Source organism: Pimephales promelas, chromosome 21 (genome assembly GCF_988280905.1).
Source record: "Pimephales promelas chromosome 21, fPimPro1.hap1.1, whole genome shotgun sequence".
NCBI classification, from domain to species: Eukaryota; Metazoa; Chordata; class Actinopteri; order Cypriniformes; family Leuciscidae; genus Pimephales; species Pimephales promelas.
The window spans coordinates 3,658,773-3,679,609 of NC_142789.1; the positions used below are offsets into that span (position 1 = coordinate 3,658,773).

Below are 20,837 nucleotides of genomic sequence, written 5' to 3' on the forward strand. Positions count from 1 at the left end.
ATTGACACAAATTTCACAATTCGATTCGATTTCGATTCCGATTTGATTCAATATTGATTATTTTGGATATGAGTTACAATAAATGTTAAATTTTCTCAAGGGAATCAAATCTCTTAAGTAATGCTGTAAACTACGGGAGTCTAGTTGTAGCCTATAGACTTCATTAGCCTAATATGAAGGTAATAATGAACTGTTTTGTAGCTACACAAACACTTAAATTACACTTTTATTTATTTTTATAATAAGAAGATTATATCAAATATAAACATTTAAATGGTGGCTGTCATAAAAACTTGCCAGATTTATTCAAATATGCATTAAATATTGAAGAACATTAAGATTATAATGCATATGTAATATGGTGTATATATTTAGCAAAATGCTCAGCTCAGTTTTTCTAGCTAACTAACGAGTTGATGTGGGTTTTCTGAGGTAAATATGACGATGACATTGTTTAGCTGTTTAACTGACGTCTTTCCACGGTTGAAACGCTGATTGAGCGAATCAATGTGACATAATACAGATTTCGATAAGCTGTACTCCATCTTTCAACACACTTTTAGACGCTCGTTCATGTTTATTTTGCGCGGTAACTGCTATTATTAAGCCGGAAGAGAGATCAGCGCTGCTGCTTCTCCAGAGCGATCTCACGCCACAGCGCCAAAACCTATTTATGTTTTTGAATTTCTAAAGAAAATGGACGTAATTTGAAAATTTGAGACTTTGTTTCATATCAATAGTAACAAAGGACAAAGATTGTTGCAATTTTTCGGATGCGCGCAGCCGCGATACAATGATCCATTCATTCAAATGAAACAGGATGACTTTAAAAATTGATAACGGTTCATAAAAATGAGAATCGGTTAATATTGAGGAATCGATATTTATTACCCAGCCCTAGTATTCAATGACAGTACTTTCATGACGATTTGGAACATTTCCCAAATAATTACTGAAATACAATGATTGATTGATAGCGGTTTTGACATAAAAATGACAAATATTGCATGTAACTAATAATTTCTCTGGTCAACTGCGAAAGTCCCTGATTATTCTATAACAATTCAGACATTACAGGCCCGCGACCAAGGGCTCTATCTTGCACCCGGCGCAAATGACTTTGTACCCTGACGCATGTATCATTCGTATTTTGCACCCACGCAAAGCAGACTTTTCCCTCCACAGACGCATGTCGGTAACTAGGGAATGAAATTGCGCTCCCTGGGCGGGTCGACGCAAAAAGGAGGCGTGTTTCGGCGCAAACATTCCCTGGTGCTGTTTTACACTTCCAGAAAACAATTGCGCCACTGACCAGAAAAAACCTGGTCTAAAGTCAGTGGCGCGGTACATTTTAAGCACGCATGCTTGGCCATAATACAGAGAACAACTCACATACACTGTAGATGATACTCTCATCAACACAGATGCATTTATTTTCATGAGGGAAATCATTGTTGTGTCCATGACGATGGGAAAAATAGGCATAAAGCTTACACATTTACCCAAATTATTATATGCATGTTTAACCGAAGCTAGTTTGGGTGTGTTTGTCCCATCCCCAATGTCACTTCTCTTCTTTTACGGCCCTGACGAGAACATCGATGTCCTCGGCTGTGAACCGATTGAAGTGCGCCTGGTAAATGCGCCGTTATAATAGTATTGCGCCATGGAACAAGTGCACCTCGTTCATCACGATCTTAAAGGGAATGTGATATGACGCTCTGATTGGTGTGTTTCCGTTACGCCCAAACCACACCTATGAATAATGAAGCTACTTCAGACCAACCCCTTTTAAACTTGCGTCCGACGCAAGAGTCATTTATCCCGCCGGTAAAACAGCAACAGCGCCGAGACCCGCCAACAAAGTTGCTTCGCGCTTGATACTTGCGTTTCGGATTGTTAAAATAGGGCCCAGAATGTTAAAAAAAATTATAAATTGTTATTTTTAATGATTCCTGAACTAATGCAGAACTAAACCATTAATTAATGATTACTGCATCAGCAACTAATAAAGAGTCTATATGATTAATAGATTAAGTAATACATGAATTGCTATTAATTCAATGTGTCATTGTGTATTAATTCCTTATTAACATATTGTATTAACTAATAGTGTAAATTAATGTGTTAATTACCACAATTAGTCAAAGCTATGCACTTCAACTTGCAGTTGTCTGCTTTAATTAATCATTAGCTAAAGATCTGCAATGGTATCATTATGCTATGACTTTACTTGTTGGGGCACGTCATTATTAACTAGACATTTAGTAATTTGCGCATAAATTTGCACTAACAATGAAGTATTTAATCATGTATTAATGCATATTAGTGTACCTGTCATATTATCTGGAAGTTGAAATACAAGGCTTTGGCTCATTCTGGTAATTAACATGGTAGTTAACACTATTAGTAACAAAAAATGAGTTATTATGGAATTAATCCACAATTACATATTTAATTACTGTCAATTAATGTATGAACTAATACATTAACCTTACAGACTCATAATGTGGTAATCATCAATGAATAGCTTAGATAATCATTAGTTACACATTAATTCAGTATTATCTGTGCATTAGTTAAGCATGAATTAATGTTTATTAGTGCACCCGTATTGTAAAGTGTTAACAAAATATGTCATGTCATTTCACCCATTATTTTTCATGTGTCATTTTATTTATTTTTTTCAGCAGGTTTAACAAGACATCGCTTAATTAGTAATTATAAATGTTGGGGAAAAAGTTTTTTTTCAGGATTCTTTGATAAACAGAAAGCTCAAAAGAACAGCATTTATTTGCATTGTCACTTTTGATCAATTTAATGCATCCATGTTGACTAAATGTATTAATTTCTTATCTTACCTGAAACTTTTGAATGGTTCACCACAAAAATATTAAGCAGCAAAAACATTGATAATAATCATAAATTGTATTTATTCATTTAGCACATTCTTTGTTGAGACGCTCAAATGTTTCTTGAGCATCAAATCACCATATTGGAGGGATTTCTGAAGGATCATGTGACACTGAAGACTGGTGCTGAACATTCAGCTTTGATCATGGGAATAAATTACACTTTACTATATATATAATCACATATTGTAACTATATTTCACAATATTACAGTTTTTACTGTATTTATGATCAAATAAATGCAGCCATGGGGGCAGAAGGAATGAAAGGAGAAAACCTCATGCAAATGAAGAGATCCAGATATATAATAGTGTATTAGATATGTAGAACTGGCGATCTTACCGTTACAGAAGAGTTCATCAGAGTTATCACCGCAATCATCCCGGCCATTACACCAGTGACTGTGACCGACACAGCGTCCGTTCACACAGCGCTTGTAGCCCTTCTTACACACACGGTTAGCTGAACACAAACACAGACTGTTAGAGCGACACATCCGTGTGAGCATTCATAACACGCACACGCACGCACGCACACACACTCACTGCAGTAGGACTGCTTCTCGTCGGACTTGTCTTTGCAGTGGGCCATGCCGTCACAGGTGAGTGTGTATTTGATGCAGTCTCCATTCCCACACTCGAAGTCATCCATACTGCTGCACGACGTGTTCTGAGCTGAACGACACAAGGCATACATCCCTTCAAACATTTCATACATTAATTATCATGTGTTGAATGTGGATCATATGGAAATACAAGCCTAAATTAAATCTGTTCATCAAGTAAAATGATTGTATCTCTTCGAATGACATTATTTACTTGTACAATCTCCTTGGGATAGACTTTCAATAGAGGGACAGAAATCTCTCAGGTTGCACTGAAAATATCTTAAAGGAGTAGTTCACTTTAAAAAAAAAAAAACTTTTGCTGATAATTCACCCCCATGTCATCCAAGATATCCATGTCTTTCTTTCTTCAGTCAAAGAAATTAATCATTTTTCAGCATTTTTATAATGGACTTCATTGGGCACCAAACGGTTCAAGGTCCAAAAGACAGTTTCAGTGCAAACTTTAAACTGTTTAAAGGGCTTTAAATGGTTTCAGACGATGAGTATCAAGCGAAACGATCACTCATTTTTAAAAAAAGAACAAAGTTTAAGTTTTATAAGCTCAAATGGTCGCCTTGCTCTGTTCTGTTCTGTTCGTGACTCTCCTGTTCGAACTCGTTTATCAAATGAACAAATCTTTTTTCGTGTCATTTGGTTCATTTAATGAATGAAATGAACAGGTTGACTCTGGAAAAGATTCGTTCATTTTGATGAACGAGTTTGAACAGGAGAGTCACGAACGCGCATCACAGAACAGAGCAAGGCGAGCATTTGAGCTTATAAAACTTAAACTTTGTATTTTTTTTTTTTTTTTTTTTTTAATGAGTGATTGTTTCGCTTGATAAGACCCGTATTCATCGTCTGGAATCGTTTAAAGCCCTTTGAACAGTTTGCTGTTTGCACTGAAACTGTCTTTTGGACCTTGAACCGTTTGGTTCCCATTGAAGTCCATTATATGGAGAAAATCCTGGAATGTTTTCTTCAAAATCCTTAATTTCTTTTCGACTTAAGAAAGACATGGACATCTTGGATGACATGGGGGTGAGTAAATTATCAGCAAAAGTTTTTTTTTTAAAAGTGAACCACTCCTTTAATTTGCGTTTCGAAGATGAACAGAAGTCGTATGGGTTTGGAATGAAATATCAATGATCCTCCGAATTTACTTGTTAGTGTCATTGTGTTTTTTGAGCAGGGAGATTCAGGTCTGTCTCTATGAGACTCTTTTCACCTGTATATAATCAGTTAACTATGAACGCTTTATTTTAATGACAGTGATTGTGTAAGTACACATCTGATGTGTGAGTGTGTGCTTGTTCACCGATGCAGGTGTTGTCCTCCAGAAGTTTCCTCTCTCCACGACAGCTACAGTTGACCCGTCCGTCGGACGAGAGCAGACACAGGTCCTGACAGCCACCGTTATTCACCCGACAGGGCGAGAACTCGCCTGCACATACAGTCAAAACAAATATTATTCAGACACCAGATATCATTTTTAATATATCAGTGTTTCGACGCAGCTTTTGTTCCCTTGAAACATTATTATGCCCCCCTTCATGAAACACTCAAACAAATGGACCCGAAGAATTTAAATAAAACATTTTTAAAAAATCACAGCTTCCTCGGAATGGTCCGAAATTTGGTGACTTTGTTGGTATTTGGTATTTGAACACTCAAAAAAATTTTCGGGTTTTCGGGTCCAAATGGACCCGCATGGAAAATGAATGGGAAATTGGCAAAAATGTGAAAATACTGAGCTGTTTTGTGCGTACAATCTACAAATCAGCCACGATCTTGAAAAAAAAGCACACAACAGTGAAGGGGTGAATCTATAAAACATCAAGAGTGCAAAACAGACACATCCAGACACACACAAACACACTTTCATACACAAACACACCACAAATTCAGATTATACATGTGTTTTGCATTTTTAAAATGCTCAGTTAGTCCACCAGATGGCATCCATCTCATTTCAAAAATTGCTTTTATGAGGCCTAGGCTTGACTCTAAAATGAAATACAGCTTTAAAAAAAAAATAATACATTTTTTTTTCAATATTTTTTCTATTATGTTCAATGGGGGAAAATTTTGTCATAATTATTGCATTAATACTAATTATAATTTTTTTTTTTTGAAATTCTTTAAAACACCGAAAAAGGAAAGAAAAAATATTATAAAAAACAAGTTAAAAAAAAAAAATCATGATTTTTTTTTTTTTAAATATGGATCCCGCCCTTTGGGTCCATTTGGACCCGAACACCCCGAGTGTGACTCTGAAACGAAAAACCTCAGAGGGTTAAAATTCACTTCCCATTTGCTCAAACTGCTCCCTATTCACAGCACACAGACGCAAACACTGGCCAAATGTACGTACATTTACGTATTCAGCGCCTGTCCACACACACTATACCATAAATTGCACGTGTAGGCGCAGTGGATAAGACACATGCCTTTGGTGTGAGAGACCCGGGTTCGAATCCACTGTGAGACACTGATGTGTCCCTGAGCAAGACACTTAACCCCTAATGGCTCCAGAGGAGTGCGACCTCTGACATATATAGCAATTGTAAGATTCTTATGGCAAAAATCTTATCAGCTCGTCTCCTAAGCCTTTAGCTGCGTCCGAAATTGAATACATCCCTACTATATAGTATGCGAAAAACAGTAGTATGTCCGAAATCATAGAATTCGAAAAACAGTACCCGGATGACCTACTACTTCTAAAGTGCGCATACGATGGACATTTTACTATCCCATGATGCCACGGGAGAGGAGTTGTTGTCGTTATAACCCGGAGACGCGGCTGTAACGTTAGGAGATAAACACAGACACACACGCGCATCTCTATTGATTCATTCGTGTTTATTTATCGATGGTAATATCACAAGCAAATAAATGGCTTTTTCCTTGCCAAAAATTAAATCGTTTATTAATTAATTAGTTAAATAGGCCGTTCTCGCTACTGTACCATTAAGACCTCTGTATGCAAATAAACTCTTATGATTGGCCAACCCTCACATACCGATGTAGTTCAGTTCACTGTTATTCAATAGGGCAGGTCTGTTTAAAGCTACACTGTGTGATTTTTACCCCCATCTAGTGGTGAAAAGGTATATGACCATCCAGTGAATATTAATTTCTGTTCCTCTCAATTCCGATTTCGTTTTAACTCCTACAGTGGCTAATGTAGTCCAAGATTAACATGGCTTCCAGTTCGACCTCGTCCATGAGTGTTAACTGAAACGTAAACGCGAAAAGCGAAGCTTGAATTAACGGGTATGTCCCTCTTTGGTTAATGTACTTTCAAGATGGAGGGGCAACATGGCGACCGACATTAGAAAAACCCCTTACCCGTATGTATTTTCAATGGCACTCACGAGAATACTTTATTACTTGAACAAAGTAAATATACATTAATAAGCACATATATTTTTGAAGTGTTTTTAGCTAAGAATAAACTAAAAGAGTTACACAGTGTAGCTTTAATTCTTTCAATCTGTAAATATGTATGATTACATGATGATGAGCTCATAAGAGTCGACTGCAGTTCAATTTCAACAGATGTTCTGAATGGTTTGGACAGAGAGTATGTTTAGACAGAGTTATCAGCCTGTTTTCATTTAAAAGAAATACAGGGTATTTAATGGAAGAAATATCTTAGCTGATAACTTTTAGTAACTTTTTTTTTTTTTGGGTTTTCAAATCTATCATTACTTGCTATTTTTCCGTTTCGGTCCGGTTCGCATTTTGGTTGGGAGGACAGTAAATAGGGGTCTTCAGAGATGTTGTTTTTTGGCCGTTTGAGTGCTTGAGAATTGCTTCTATCACACTTAGAGAGGCATGATGATGGATATTGATTGTGTGTGATGGTGTCATTCCCCAGCGTTATAGAGTTCTTCTCGGTTCTGGGACAATCACTGATTACTTTGGCACATAATTACGCGGTTGAGATGACAGGACACTGTAAGGCAATCTCTCGCTTTAAAGCACTCTGCCATCACGCCCGTTCACTCACAGCTATTTGTGTCGTTGGCCACAGCGACGATCCCCATTGGCTGTTGTGGGATATCAGCTCTTAACACTTTCATTTCTCCGCCAACATATTTGTCGGCTCTGAGGACGGCTCTGCGCACCCAGTCGGTCCAGAAGATGTGGTCACCGTACACGGCCAGACCGAAGGGATGCACCGGCTCGTTCTTCAGAACCACCTACAGGAGTCACAACACATACACAGCAGGAATGTGGACATTTTTCAAGTTGAATACAATAAAAAAAAATTTTTTAGACAATATATTGCCCCAGAAATAATTGCGACAAATTGTAATATTTTAATTATCATTATTTATTATTATTTTAACATTTTAATACTAAATGGACTGATTCCTCGAAACTTTCTATGAAGTAGTCAAAGAAAATAACCATTTAAGGCCCAAAATACTGGGGTTTTTTTTGTTTTCTTTTGTTGTTGTTGTTTTTTTGACTTTACAATAAAATATAAAATGCATTATTATAATATTAACTAGCAATGCGCAACACATTTCCAGCAGTTATTCTTCTTTGATATATTTATTCTTCTTTTTTTATGTTAATTAATACAAATAAAATGTTTTTTGTTAGTTCATGTCAGCTCAGATAATATTAACAGATGACTTTTGATTTTAATAATGTGTTAGTAAATCTTGGGTTAGGTTAGGTTTATTGCCAATAACTAATAATAACAAATGACACCTTATTGTAATGTAAAGTGTTACCATTTTTTCTTAATTAAAATATTTCTGGATTTTAACTTTCTGAATTGAATTGAATTCAAATGAATAGACAATATTGAGGTCAGCTAAAATGTTATCATAATTTCAATGAACTTCATCAGTCACAGCAGATAACTATTAGATATTACCATACTTCCCCAGATCATTGATTTCGTTAAGAAAAGACAAAATATATTACAAGTTTTCCTCAGAGTAAAAGCCTTCAGGATATAGATGTAGAGTGTGCTGTACATAGGTGGAGATTTCTGATTCAAAACTCAGGGTCTTTAAACGTATGTATTTTAATTGTAATCTAGAGATCCAAACAGATAAAAAGCAATAAAATTAAACACTTCAAATTTGTATTTTGGAGTTTTTCTTCCTACTAATCTAAAACAGCACATTATGAGAAGCCAAATAGCCCCAAATCAGCCAGTGCATAAAACACACTGTTTTACCTGTAGTGTCTTGCCCAAATGAAACAAAATTGGACACCAAATGGTTGCAAGTTCCAACTTACATAACGGTGGGTGCCGTCATACTCGCAGCGCTCGATCTTATCAAGCGTAGCATCAGAGAAATAGAGCTTCTCCGCACGATGGTCGATGGCGAGGCCATTAGGAGTGCGAATGTCACTGCCGATGATCACGAGGACATTGGAACCAGACAGCTGAGCACGCATGATGCTGGGAGACTGCTCGTTCCAGTTGGTCCAAAACATCAAGCTGGAGAACAGTCAATGACAAATGTTAAAGGATACTTCACCTCTGGAAAGATGAATGTGTGTTTAAAATGGGTTATTTATGTAGAAGAAATGTGAATTTGGAGCTTTCTAGGCTGAGAAAAGCCAGAAAATGTATTTTTGGCTAATGTGGATGAAAGACAACAACTCCCAGAATGCACTTGCTACGCTGCCCTAGGAGGCCACGCCTACCGGTAACAGAGTTAAACAACAAGTCTAGGCTTGCCCGAAAATGTGTTTCGAGATCGCCCAAAGCGCTTTGGCGTTCAACAGTCACCATATATTATGTTTACTGTGGCGAGCGGGACGAGTGAGGGCCGTGGGAGAACGGCGCGAGGCCGGTGGCGTGACTGACAATCTCTCGTGGAGGAGCGAGGATTTTCTTAGCAATGTTAAAACGCACATCAACCGATCACTTGTTTAGCATTCACGTGTAAACACTACATTCAGATTCACCAATCGGAATGATTTCAGTTAGACTGAAACAAAAGCTGTGCATGTAAACAATGAATGGCGACTGCAGAAAGCAAAAGCTGAATCCTGGACATCGATGGCCGGACATGTCGGGAAAAAGAGGATGGTAACCCCAACTACTCAGCTTTCTCCACAGAACAAGAGCCTGCTAGCTTAGCTTCCAAAAAAAGATGGCCGACACTGTGTGTTCATTCTGTGAGTGAGATCGCCCTCTATGGGCGGGTTGAGGACATGCGGGACAGACCCGACTACTGACTGTAGTCTTTAGACTCTGGACAAAAAGTCCTCAGATGACACAAATTGACGATAGTCATCGGAGGATATTTTCCAGACAAAAAATACATAAATCTCTCGTCTCAGGAAGATATGACGGAGGAAAGAATGGTGATTTAAAAAAATACTACAGGTTTTGTACTAATACAAAGCTTAATGCTAAATCCTGAAGTATCCCTTTAAGTGCAATATGTCTTACTAATGCCATATGATAAATGCAACATGACCCCACTTCCAAAGGGGAACTGTGAATGAAAACTATTCTGAATGTTGAAAGTCGTTGTGAAATGACGAAATTGGACAGAAAAATCTCACTTCTGACATTCATCCAGGACGAATGCTCGAGGGTGGTCATCTCCGGACATGGTGACGACGATGTCCCGGTCGAACGCCCCCCAACGGCTCTGGTCTACAGTGTGACGGGTGATGGTGGACGTGGTGTAACTGGTCCAGTATAAAGCGTCCCAGGCTCTGTGATACGCCAAACCTTCCACTGAACCAACGTCTGCAAACAGAAAACATTTTAGATATTATTATAGAAAAAAAGAGGATACAATTGTCTTGGAATTTTCTCATGGTTTAGGGCTGCTTGATTATGGAGAAAATCCCAATCCCAATTATGTTGGTCAATATTGAGATGACAAACATCCAGGGTTTGAAATTAATTTGGCTGATAAATGTTTAAGTTACCGTCCTTTCAGAACCCGACCTCACGACCAAGTCGTACGAATTCGACGAATGATTAAAAAGTGGCTAATTCGTAACAATTCATACGACCTCACTCGTACGAATTAATACGATTTTGCTAAATCGTACATATTTTACGAATTGGCCAATTCGTATGAATTCGTACGAATGACCTACCCCTGACCCCGCCCCTAAACCTACGAATTAGTACGAGTGAGGTCGTACGAATTAGTACGAATTAGCCACTTTTTAATCATGCGTCGAATTCGTACGAACTGGTCGTGAGATAGTGTTGGAACTTCTACTAACTAAAATAAATAAATAAATAAATAATTCAAATATACAGTATATATATTGTAAAATCTCAAATTCATACATTCATTACTTATTCAAACTAAAGCCTTCCTCTTTCATCCTCATCACCAAAAAATGTATTTTAGGTAGACAGATCAATACGGTACAATGAACATAAAAAAATGTAGGCTGTTGGAAAATAACAATCTCTTTTCAGTTAAAGCTGCAGTCCGTAGTTTTTCCACTTGGTCGCCATCTCTGTTCAAAACCTGCAATTGCAGTTACCGTAAAACTTCAAATAGTAGCCCAGGCTTTTATTTTCCCACATCGTCGAACTGCACCAGCTTGTATTTGAGACAGGTGTCTATATGAGACCGGCCTTTATAATTTAGTCGTTGCATGAAAAGTGGGATTTTTGGCAATTAATGGCACATAAAATTGTGTGACTTTTGCACAGTACTGCAGATATATTTACATAATTTATACATTTTGCCAACCAAAACATATGAAATGCCCTGAAAACCAGATCTTTTGATCTCTAGAAAAAAAAAAAAATCTGCCTTAAAATTGTAAGTACAATCAACTTTGATGTTTAAATAATTTCAACTTAAATTACATCAAATTGATTTAAAAAAATGAGTTGAATCTTGTATAACTTAAAAAAATGCTTAACTTATGAGTTAAAGCAGTGTAAAAACATATTTTATGATAACTACAGTGTCCTGCAATAGAAAGGCACAAATTATTTAGTTAAACATTGTATGTGTTTTAGTACGTTTTTACAGAAAGGGTACATTCATAACATGACATATCTGAGATTGAGTTCCTAACAGACTAGGTGTTGACCAGAAACTTCTGACGTAAAGCTTCACATCCATGTGGAAACAACTTGTTTATTTTTGCACCATGTTTACAGGCAATACCCAAATATGTGTGTTAGTCATGATTCAATTATATATCCAGACATAACAACCATAAAACACGGAGGGGAGGGGGAGAGCAAATTTGGAAGCAAATCGTTCATTGTTTGTTTGTTCATTTCTTACCATAAACGGACAAAGACGCAAGAGCTGACATGTGTTTCTTAATGCTAGATTTACTCCAGGCTTTAATTACATAACCGGTTCTTAGCCAGTGAAATGAAAACCACACATGGTACGAGAAAAGCATTTAGCACTTTAAAAAAAGCCCAAAAGTACATGCCATGAATGCTGATGAAATGAAACCTTTCTACAATATTTGACGAACAACATTCCTGGCTGATATTTCAACTATTTTTCATAGTCAGCAGTGAAACAATATGAGTGCCTGAAAGCACAGATCCATTTTACTTTCCCCATTTCAATAAAACATTTATTACTACTACATAAACTAAAGCATTCCTATATATAACAACTGAACTTACTATACAAATGATCACAAAACCAGTCACATGTCGCATGGGTATATCTGTGGCAATAGCCAACAATACATTGTATGGGATTTTATGGCACAATTCATTACGATATTAAGTAAAGATCATTTTCCATGAAGATATTATGTAAATTTCCTATATAAAACAGTTATTTATGAGTGAATGCAGCACAATCCCGAAAATAAATGAACAACTTTTCTCAATGTTTCGATTTTTTGCATCCTCAGATTCCAGATTGTTAGATAGTTGTGTCTCGGCCAAATATTGTCCTATGCTAACAAACCATACATCAATGGAAAGTTCATTTGAAGAGTTCAGATGCAAAAGCCTCTAAGTGCCATTTGAAATTTTCTTCTAAAATGATCATTTTTATCAAGCTTATATATTTAAGTTCAGTGATTTTCCCTTAAATGGCAAAGAAGATTACCTATTAATTGTCATTTAAGTGAAATTACTGAACTTAAATATACAAGCTTGATAAAAATGGTAATTTTAGAAGAAAATTTCAATTGGCATTTAGAGGCTTTTGCATCTGAACTCTTAATTTACTCAGCTTTCACGTGATGTATGTCTCAATAAAAAAAAAAAAACCCATGTGACTGCAGTTTTGTGGTCCAGGGTCACAAATATCCAGCCTTTAGAGAAAAGTATGTTTGCAAGTAGAGGATTTGCTTTTTATAAATTTGTTGTTTAGGCTTTTATCCAGTTAGCTAAAGGTAAGATTGAGTCTTTTATTGAATTGACTGGAATTAACTAAATAAATACTACGTAACTAACATATACTGTTTAAATTTGCCACCAAAAAGTCAAATCAAATGGATAATTTACTTATAAAGGGCTAGACTCTACAAATGAATCTATAAAACTCAAACAATATTGTCAAAACCCCGTCTCTGCCTAAAATAAGAGTAAATAAAGCGAGTGAATCTGGTTTTGATTGTAGTTTCAGACATACAAACTTTTTCACTTCAGCTAAAGGAAGCCAACATTCTTTCAGGAGGCATTTTGGTCGAGAGTTTGCAATTATCATAATTATCCTTCATTCATTTGGTGTTTGTGGCAACAGAAGAATAAACAGATACGCACATCGTTCTTTGCCCGATTCTCTTGCTGTGAAAGCCAAAAGTCTTGTGAAAGAATGAGTTTATTGTGTTCTCACAAAGCAACAGTCCGTGACTCCAGACTTTCCCAGTCCTGTTTAATTGTGAGTCCGCCGCTTAGAGCAATGATTCAGTGTTTGACTTGTTTTTTCTCCAGCTGTGAGCAACTAAAGGAGAGTTGAACGAGAAGGTGCTGCGATCAAACCAACATATCACATCCAACACATGGACTTGTTTTGGCCGCAGCAAAATAACTAAAGCCAGGTTTCCATCCACTTTGTGGACCGTTCCGTTATTATCAGCAGTGCAAATGTGCAACACACTCTTCTAAAACGACGCATTAAATCTCTTGACAAACTAAAAGACGTAAATTACATTTTGTATGTATTTTAAATAAAAGATATAGATTGCACTGAATGTCAGCTTGCTTATTTTGCTCAAGAGCAGGATTTCTTAACTCATGTCATGCAAACTAGAAACTCTCCTTCTAACCACTTGTCGAGAGCTGTCTTTTCAAACACACCACTTTGCGATGCTGTTTGCGAATGTTCATTAGAACAATGGTTTTGAGTAGTGGTCGACCGATATATTGCCACGGCCGATGTATCGGCTGATATTTGGCATTTTGAACTTTTTTAAAAGTTTTTCTAAATGGCTGGAAGCGGGACTTTTATTTTGACGGCGCTGCAGACTTTTATTTGGAATGGCAGCGCTGAGAACACATCACCAGAGCCCGTCTAACGGAGAGCCTCGGCACTTCCTATTAGCCCCATTGTGCATCACCTTGGTTGCAGTTCCATTAGAATTCCACTGGAGGTGATCGCGGGCGAGAGCAGAATGAATGGGAGTCTATGGGGCTAAACGGCTAAAAGTGTCTCTTTCACCTGCTTGTCGTTAAATTAACATAGATTTTATTGTTGATTCCGCAAGTTCAATATAGATTATAGGCCAAAAGTCGAATGAACGAGTGCTTATGTCCTTTTGATTTCTTACAGGTTAGGCTGTTGTTGGCCGGAACACGCTAGCATTCTGCTATTGTGTGACGTCATCACATTTTTGAACGGATTTTTAGAACAGATAAGTGTACTTAAAAATGCAATTTTCAGCTGAGTGTATTATCTTAGCCCTCCCTTTTGAATGCAACTTTCAAATTACTTGACAAAAAATTACATCCTGAGAAAAGTGGAATTATGGGGGTGAAACCCCATTGACTCCCATTCATTCTGCACTCGACCGCAAGCGCCCCCGCATGGACAGAGACGTGTTACTGCAGCCAGTCCAGAACCCGGAAGTAACCAGCCAGTGCCAATTCTCTTCAATTAGACATTCTCTGACATCACACAGTGCTCACCAGAGCCCATCTAACGGAGAGCCTCGGCACTTCCTATTAGCCCCATTGTGTTTGTGCAAAATTTTTTGAAAAAAATAATATATATATATAGAAAAATATATATATTTTTCCATGGCAAAATAGACCATAAATATTGCATAAATATTAATAAATTCAATCAAATTATTAATAAATTCAATCAATACCAAATTACAAAGAATAAATATTATAGAACAAAAATAAATTGCATTGGTTTTACTGGGATGGAGGAAATTTAATTTTTAGGTGTCCGGAGGATAACAAGTGTGACTCCGAAACGAAGAACACCTGAGTGTTAAATGAGCGATCGTTTCGCTTGATAAGAGCCTTATTCATCGTCTGGAATCATTTAAAGCCCTTTGAACAGTTTGCACTGAAACTGTGTGTGTACGTATGTATATATATATATAAATAAATATCGGCTTTATATCGGCCATCGGCCGCCCTGCTCTCATTAGATATCGGCAAGGGCCATCAAAAAAACACATATCGGTCAACCACTATTTTCGAGAAACACAGAATCGTTCAACTATACTGGAAATGATGGAACTTGCGACCATAGTTGGCTAACAATGTTTTTGGGAAACACACCCCAGTGTTAATGATAGACTGGGAAGAGAGGAGCTACAACAATGAAGAATATGAGGAAAATAATCAACATTCAAGCAGGAAAACCTGTTCTAGTAGAGCCTAAAAAACAACATCAAGACTTTGAAAATAAAGTAGATTATGTTCCTCATTATGAATGATTTGAAACTTACTCTCAACCACTGTCTTCCGATCGGACCCGTCGTCATTGATTTGTTGAATATTCCCAAAGTGGATGTCGCTGTAGAAGATCCGATTGGCTCCTTTTCCGCCTCCTCCGCGGTAATCGAAGGTAAGCGCGATGACGTTTTTCATGTGGTCGGGGTCTTCGAACGGTTTGATGGGTGCGTTGAGGTTGTTTTCGTCTGATAAGTGCACACTCTTTAGTATGGTACGTTCTGAATACAGCAGGTATCCGTCGTAGTCACGGCAACTTTGACCGTCCTCGGCTAGCATCCCGTGAGCGCAAGCGCACGTTCGCTGTGCATTTCCACGGAAAAGACAGAGTTGTTGGCAGCCGCCGTTGTTGTTCTTGCAGACATTAGTTCCTGTGAAGAGATTTGTTTGAAACAACATAGAAACGCTGCAACTAAGGGAAATCTGAATCTAGCTCATAGATTCAATGACAATTTGCATATAATACTGTAGTATATTACATGTTATTTAATTATTATTTTGGTGGAAAATTATTATTTTTTTCAACATGAAGCTAATTTCTTAGTCAAAAAATTGCAATTTTGTATGTATTTTTGAATAAACTATCTTAATCAAACTTTTTCCATGGCCTTGTCTTTGACACTTAGATACCAATTACACAAAATAACTTATATGTACAACGAAACCGAAATTTGCAACAATTTGGAACCAAGTGGAACACAGTAACATTCACATTCCTAACCGTTCTGTACATTCTTCCAGCTCATTTCTGTTAAGAACCAAGTCATTTAACACACACCTTGCTGTCGTGCTCTGTTAAAAACCTTGATGTCTTTGAGTTGGACGCCGATGCCCGTCCTCAGACTCACTGAATCTGTTGCATTGTCTTTACTGCCGCGCTTTATTGAACCATTCGCATGAGTCCTAAAAAAAGAAAAATACTTTTCTGTTGGGACAAAGTTCAAAGGCTCTTTAAATAGGGTTAGCAAATAAACTCTGTAGGTCTCAATCCTGTAGGTTAATCTTAAAACAGTTAAGAGGACGATGATTTCTGTGAAGAGGGATTATTGGGTTGAGGTGTACAAATATGGTGCACTGACCGGTCACTCCAGTATATGTAGCTCTCAAACACAGATACGGAGAACATGTCCATGTTGTTGCTGGACAGCACCACCTCTCTGTTCTCCCCCGTCTCCAAGTTAATCCGCTCAATCTTATCCGTACGTGCGTCACACCAGTACAGCATATCTTCCTATAGACACATGGACATTTAGAGTCTTTGTTATTGTGTTTGATTTCTATGCATCTATATTGAGTCAACAGTTATTAAGAGGAAGTTGCTTTGGTCTAATTTAAAGGCAGGATTATAGGCATGACTTCTCCATTATACACAAGACAATCCCAGAATAAGGGAAGAAAAAAGTCAGCATTGCATGTATGCTTTGCAGAAAAGTGAAATAAAAAATCTCCTCAAGTTTGTGGACAAAGTGAGAAAATAAATAGAAATCTGAATAAAATTATTCTGCTTTGTACTTTTATGATAATTAAAGTTTTAAGTAATTAGCTTAGCAATTAAAGGGATAGTTCACTTTGAAATTAATGTTTGATATGTTTTAGCTTAACTCAAGGGCATCCAAGATGTAGTGTCTTTGTTTCCACAGTATTTTCAATTTTAACATTTTTCACATCAGTCATACACTGGAGGCTAAGGGGGTCCACCAAAGAGCATGCACAGAGAAGTCCAAATTAAACATGATTTAATGGCTCGTAAATGTAAGTACACACTGATGGCCTAAGACACGAAACGAGCGGTTTTTGTGAGAAAACGAACAGTATTTATATCGTTTTTACCTTGTGTAATCCAAGTGATCTGAATCAGTTGTGCAATGTCCAACTGAACCGAACTGAATCAGTTCAATGTTACGCCGGAAGTGATCGCTTGCGTGTGACGTCACTCAATATTTACACGGAGATTTTGGAAGTTTTACCTTTTACTAAACATATTTAGATATACCGAAATCGTCTTCCATTGCGGTTTCCCGTATATCTAAATATGTTTAGTGAAAGGTAAAACTTCCGAAATCTCTGTATAAACAATGCGTGACGTAGGCGTGCAAGCGATCACTTCTGGCACATGCGCAAACCGAAGCGCCCGTGCAGTCAGATCATTTTGTCATGGCTATGATTACACGAGGTAAAAACGATATAAATACTGTTCGTTTTCTCACACAAACCGCTCGTTTCGTGTCTTAGGCCATCAATGTGTACTTACATTTAGTTAGTGAGTTATTAAATCATGTTTAATTTGGACTTCTCTGTGCATGCTTTTTGGTGGACCCCCTTAGCCTCCAGTGTATGACTGATAGACAACAAAGGTTTGACTGAAAAATGTTAAAATTGAAAATACTGCGGAAACAAAGACACCTACATCTTGAATCCCCTTGAGGTAAGCTAAAACATATCAAAAATTAATTTCAAAGTGAACTATCCCTTTAACTAATGTCAAACTTTATGTGAGGAGCGCCGGTGAGTGAGGGTTACTACATTATGCTATCTTTTTTCTCCTCCGCCCCCTCCCCCCATCACCTCCTCAGAGCTTAGATTGCCCTAGATTAGTTTTTAGTCCGTTTGGCCTCTCAGTGGGAGATTCGTTCTGCTGAGGCCTGCGCTGTGCTTAGGCAATACTTGGATACTTGGCCTCCTTGGATAACTGCCTCTAGGGTTGAGCTTAGACCCCTCTTGTTTTAGAGAGTTGTCCTGCTGAGTCCTTCGTTCCCCAGAACTCTAGTTATGTGTTTTTATTCTTTTTGTGAGTCTCTTTAGTGATATTATCTGCTGGATAGATCAGATCTCCTCTTGCTGAGGTAACCAATCTTAGAGCTCCATACAGACAAGAGTAATGGTGTGGTCTTAGGAGCCTCCTCTGTTGACTGTCTTTTTGGGGTTGAGTGTTGTTAGGCTTCCTCTCATTAGCCACTTTCCGACCAGAGGGATTTTTGCAGTTCCTAGAACCTAACGTTCCTATAACCCTTTTTTTCTCGCGTTCCGACCGGACTAAATTGGGGATTTTTTAGTTCCTCAGACCGTAGTTCCTATAACTCTTTCAGTACCTAGTCAAGAGCAAGGACTTTTTTAGTTCCCTTTCCCTAGGTCTACGTTGATTGGTTTAACTTATAAGTCACTTGCAGTATAAGTCACGCCCACTGTCAACACGGAACTTGTAGCGCGCTGTCTGCCATACGCTGTACGCTGTATCCATACGTTCGTACTCCGTTATTAAGGTCCCGGCAAGGCAGAACAGGAACATTGCAATAGCCTCCTCCATGCTGGTTTGTTGTTGTTGTATGTGGCCGCCCTACGTCTAGTGATCACGCTATAAAGACCGTCGCCGTGCTTGCGTCACTCCCTTACCCCTCCTACCAGTTCCTATGGCCACTTGGCCAGTGCGAACGCAAGCAGCAAAACCGAGTTTGGGGGAGAGTAGTTCTTAGAACTGTTTAGAAGTGGACAGTTCCTATAACTAGGTTCCTGTAACTACTTGGTCGGAAAGCGGCTATTATTGAGAGACTCCGGATGGGAGCCTCCACTCTCCTGAGCTCCATGCAACAGTTTTATCAATACTTTACCTCTTCGAAGTTTCTTAAGAAACGCTTTTGGCTAAAGGCTTGTAGGTCTCCTCTCCTTTAGAGAGTTGTTCAGGCTGAAACCTCACACTCAGAGCCTTGTTACACTGTATCTTTGAGAGTCATGGGCTCTATGGAGCTTCCTCTGGTACTGATAGGGAAACCCTGATAGGCCTCCTCTTGTTTTAGAGAGTCGTTCTGTTAAGGCGTCGCTCCCGGAGCTCTGTGCAGGTTTGAGTTTTATTAGGCCTCCTCTCATTTTAGAGATTCATCCTGCTTTGGTAAAATGAGTCTCTTCGTAAGACTGAAAAGAGTATGGTTAGGCCTCCTCTCGATCTAGATAGTTGTGTTCAGGCCTCTGCTCCTTGAGTTTCGTTTTTAGTACTCCCCAAATTGTTTTAGTACTCCCACAGGTGTCCTATCCCTAATATGCTTAGGTTGAGCCTAAATAAGTACTCCCCTCACTTAGAGGGTCATCATATTGAGTACACTACTCTCTAAAGGTTCGTGCACAAGGCCCGAGCACATGCTTATGACAGTTCTCAAGTAGTAAGCTTTCTTTGTAGCCTCCTTGATAATCTGGCTTCTTGAATAAGCAATATTTAGTACTCTTCTCGTTTAGAGGGTCGTTATGCTGAGAACTTTGGTCTTTGGGGCTATGTTTAGGAGTTATGCCAAGCTCGGAGGCTTTGTGTCGGGCTCCTTTATGGACTTTTTCTGCTAGGGTTAGGTCTGCTGTGTTGTTGGCCCTCTTTGGACCTCCTTGACAAGTGGACCTCAGGTTGAGCTTGCTGAAATCCAAGCAGTTGTCGGGCTCTTTAGGGGCCTCCTTTATAACTGGCTCCAGAGCTTTACCAGTACTCCCCTCGGTTGAGAGTGTACCTTCGCTCCTCTAGCTATGTCAGAGCCATCCTTGTTGTCAAGTCTGTATAGTACTCCACTTGTTTGAGAGGTGTTGCATGCAAAGTACTTCGTTCCCCGGGGCTGGATAACAATATGCCTTCCAATGGCCTCTTTGTAAGCAATGTACTCTCAGGGTGAATGATTATTTGTAAGCCTCCTTGGTAGACTTGCTTTAGTAGAGCTTGGTAGGTACTCCCCTCATTGAGGGTCACTATGCAGAGTACTCACCTTCCCCAGAGCAATTTTTAAGCTCTGTCGGTCATGGAAACCCCTTGCGGGATAAGCAGAGTCAATCCCATCGCTTGTAGGTCCGTTATTGTGTCTTGCTCCCCAGGACGCCCATCTTTGGAATCCGATGTGTTGTGGTTATTGCCGTAATGGAAAACCTTCTCATTGGAGGCCTCTGATAGTAAAGAGATTCTGTTAAGCAGACAGGTCATAGGCTGACAGGGTTAAGATCGAAGTCGGCCACCCTGGTGGTTCTAGGGGTCCAAGCTTAGGTCCCCTGAAAGTGACAGGCCAAGGTCCTTTTTTGACTCTGGTCATATTCCTTTAGAGGAATTTTTTCCTAGGATAAATGTTTACAAGCCTTTGAGCTCTTACCTGGGTCAAGTCCTTCCGTTTGACCTTCCGAGGTGAATGGTAAGATTGTACTTGCTCATTGAGGCATGTAGCTTAGGTAATGACAGTAGGGAGTAATTGTCAATGTGACAGCGAAATCCTGAAGTGTACCTTTGGAGAATTTAAATCTGGCAGTTGGGCCTTTTGAGTTTTTATTCTTGTGCTTAGTCACAGCCAATCTGGCATGCATTCCCCTCAGCATGGCAGAGAGGGCATTTCTTCCTTTATTAGTGTCCCAGTGTGAGTTCCCATTCGAAAGAGAATGTCTTGGGTTACAAATGTAACCTTGGTTCCCTGAAAAAGACATTCCAATGAGAGGTGCATCT

General features: G+C 38.5%; 1 protein-coding gene across 11 annotated transcripts in view; it reads right to left on the bottom strand.

Annotated features, from left to right (window-relative positions):
- lrp1aa (low density lipoprotein receptor-related protein 1Aa) overlaps positions 1-20,837 on the bottom strand; it is a 194,953-nt gene that overhangs the window by 72,835 nt on the left and 101,281 nt on the right. For all 11 annotated transcript variants that reach the window (XM_039663238.2, XM_039663236.2, XM_089125057.1 and 8 more), the window contains exons 39-47: positions 16,465-16,616; positions 16,164-16,288; positions 15,382-15,756; positions 10,072-10,261; positions 8,788-8,992; positions 7,535-7,727; positions 4,838-4,963; positions 3,458-3,586; positions 3,255-3,374 (exon numbers count right to left, since the gene is read on the bottom strand). In XM_039663238.2, coding sequence (XP_039519172.2) covers positions 3,255-3,374; positions 3,458-3,586; positions 4,838-4,963; positions 7,535-7,727; positions 8,788-8,992; positions 10,072-10,261; positions 15,382-15,756; positions 16,164-16,288; positions 16,465-16,616 — 1,615 coding nt within the window. The remainder of the gene's footprint in view (positions 1-3,254; positions 3,375-3,457; positions 3,587-4,837; positions 4,964-7,534; positions 7,728-8,787; positions 8,993-10,071; positions 10,262-15,381; positions 15,757-16,163; positions 16,289-16,464; positions 16,617-20,837) is intronic.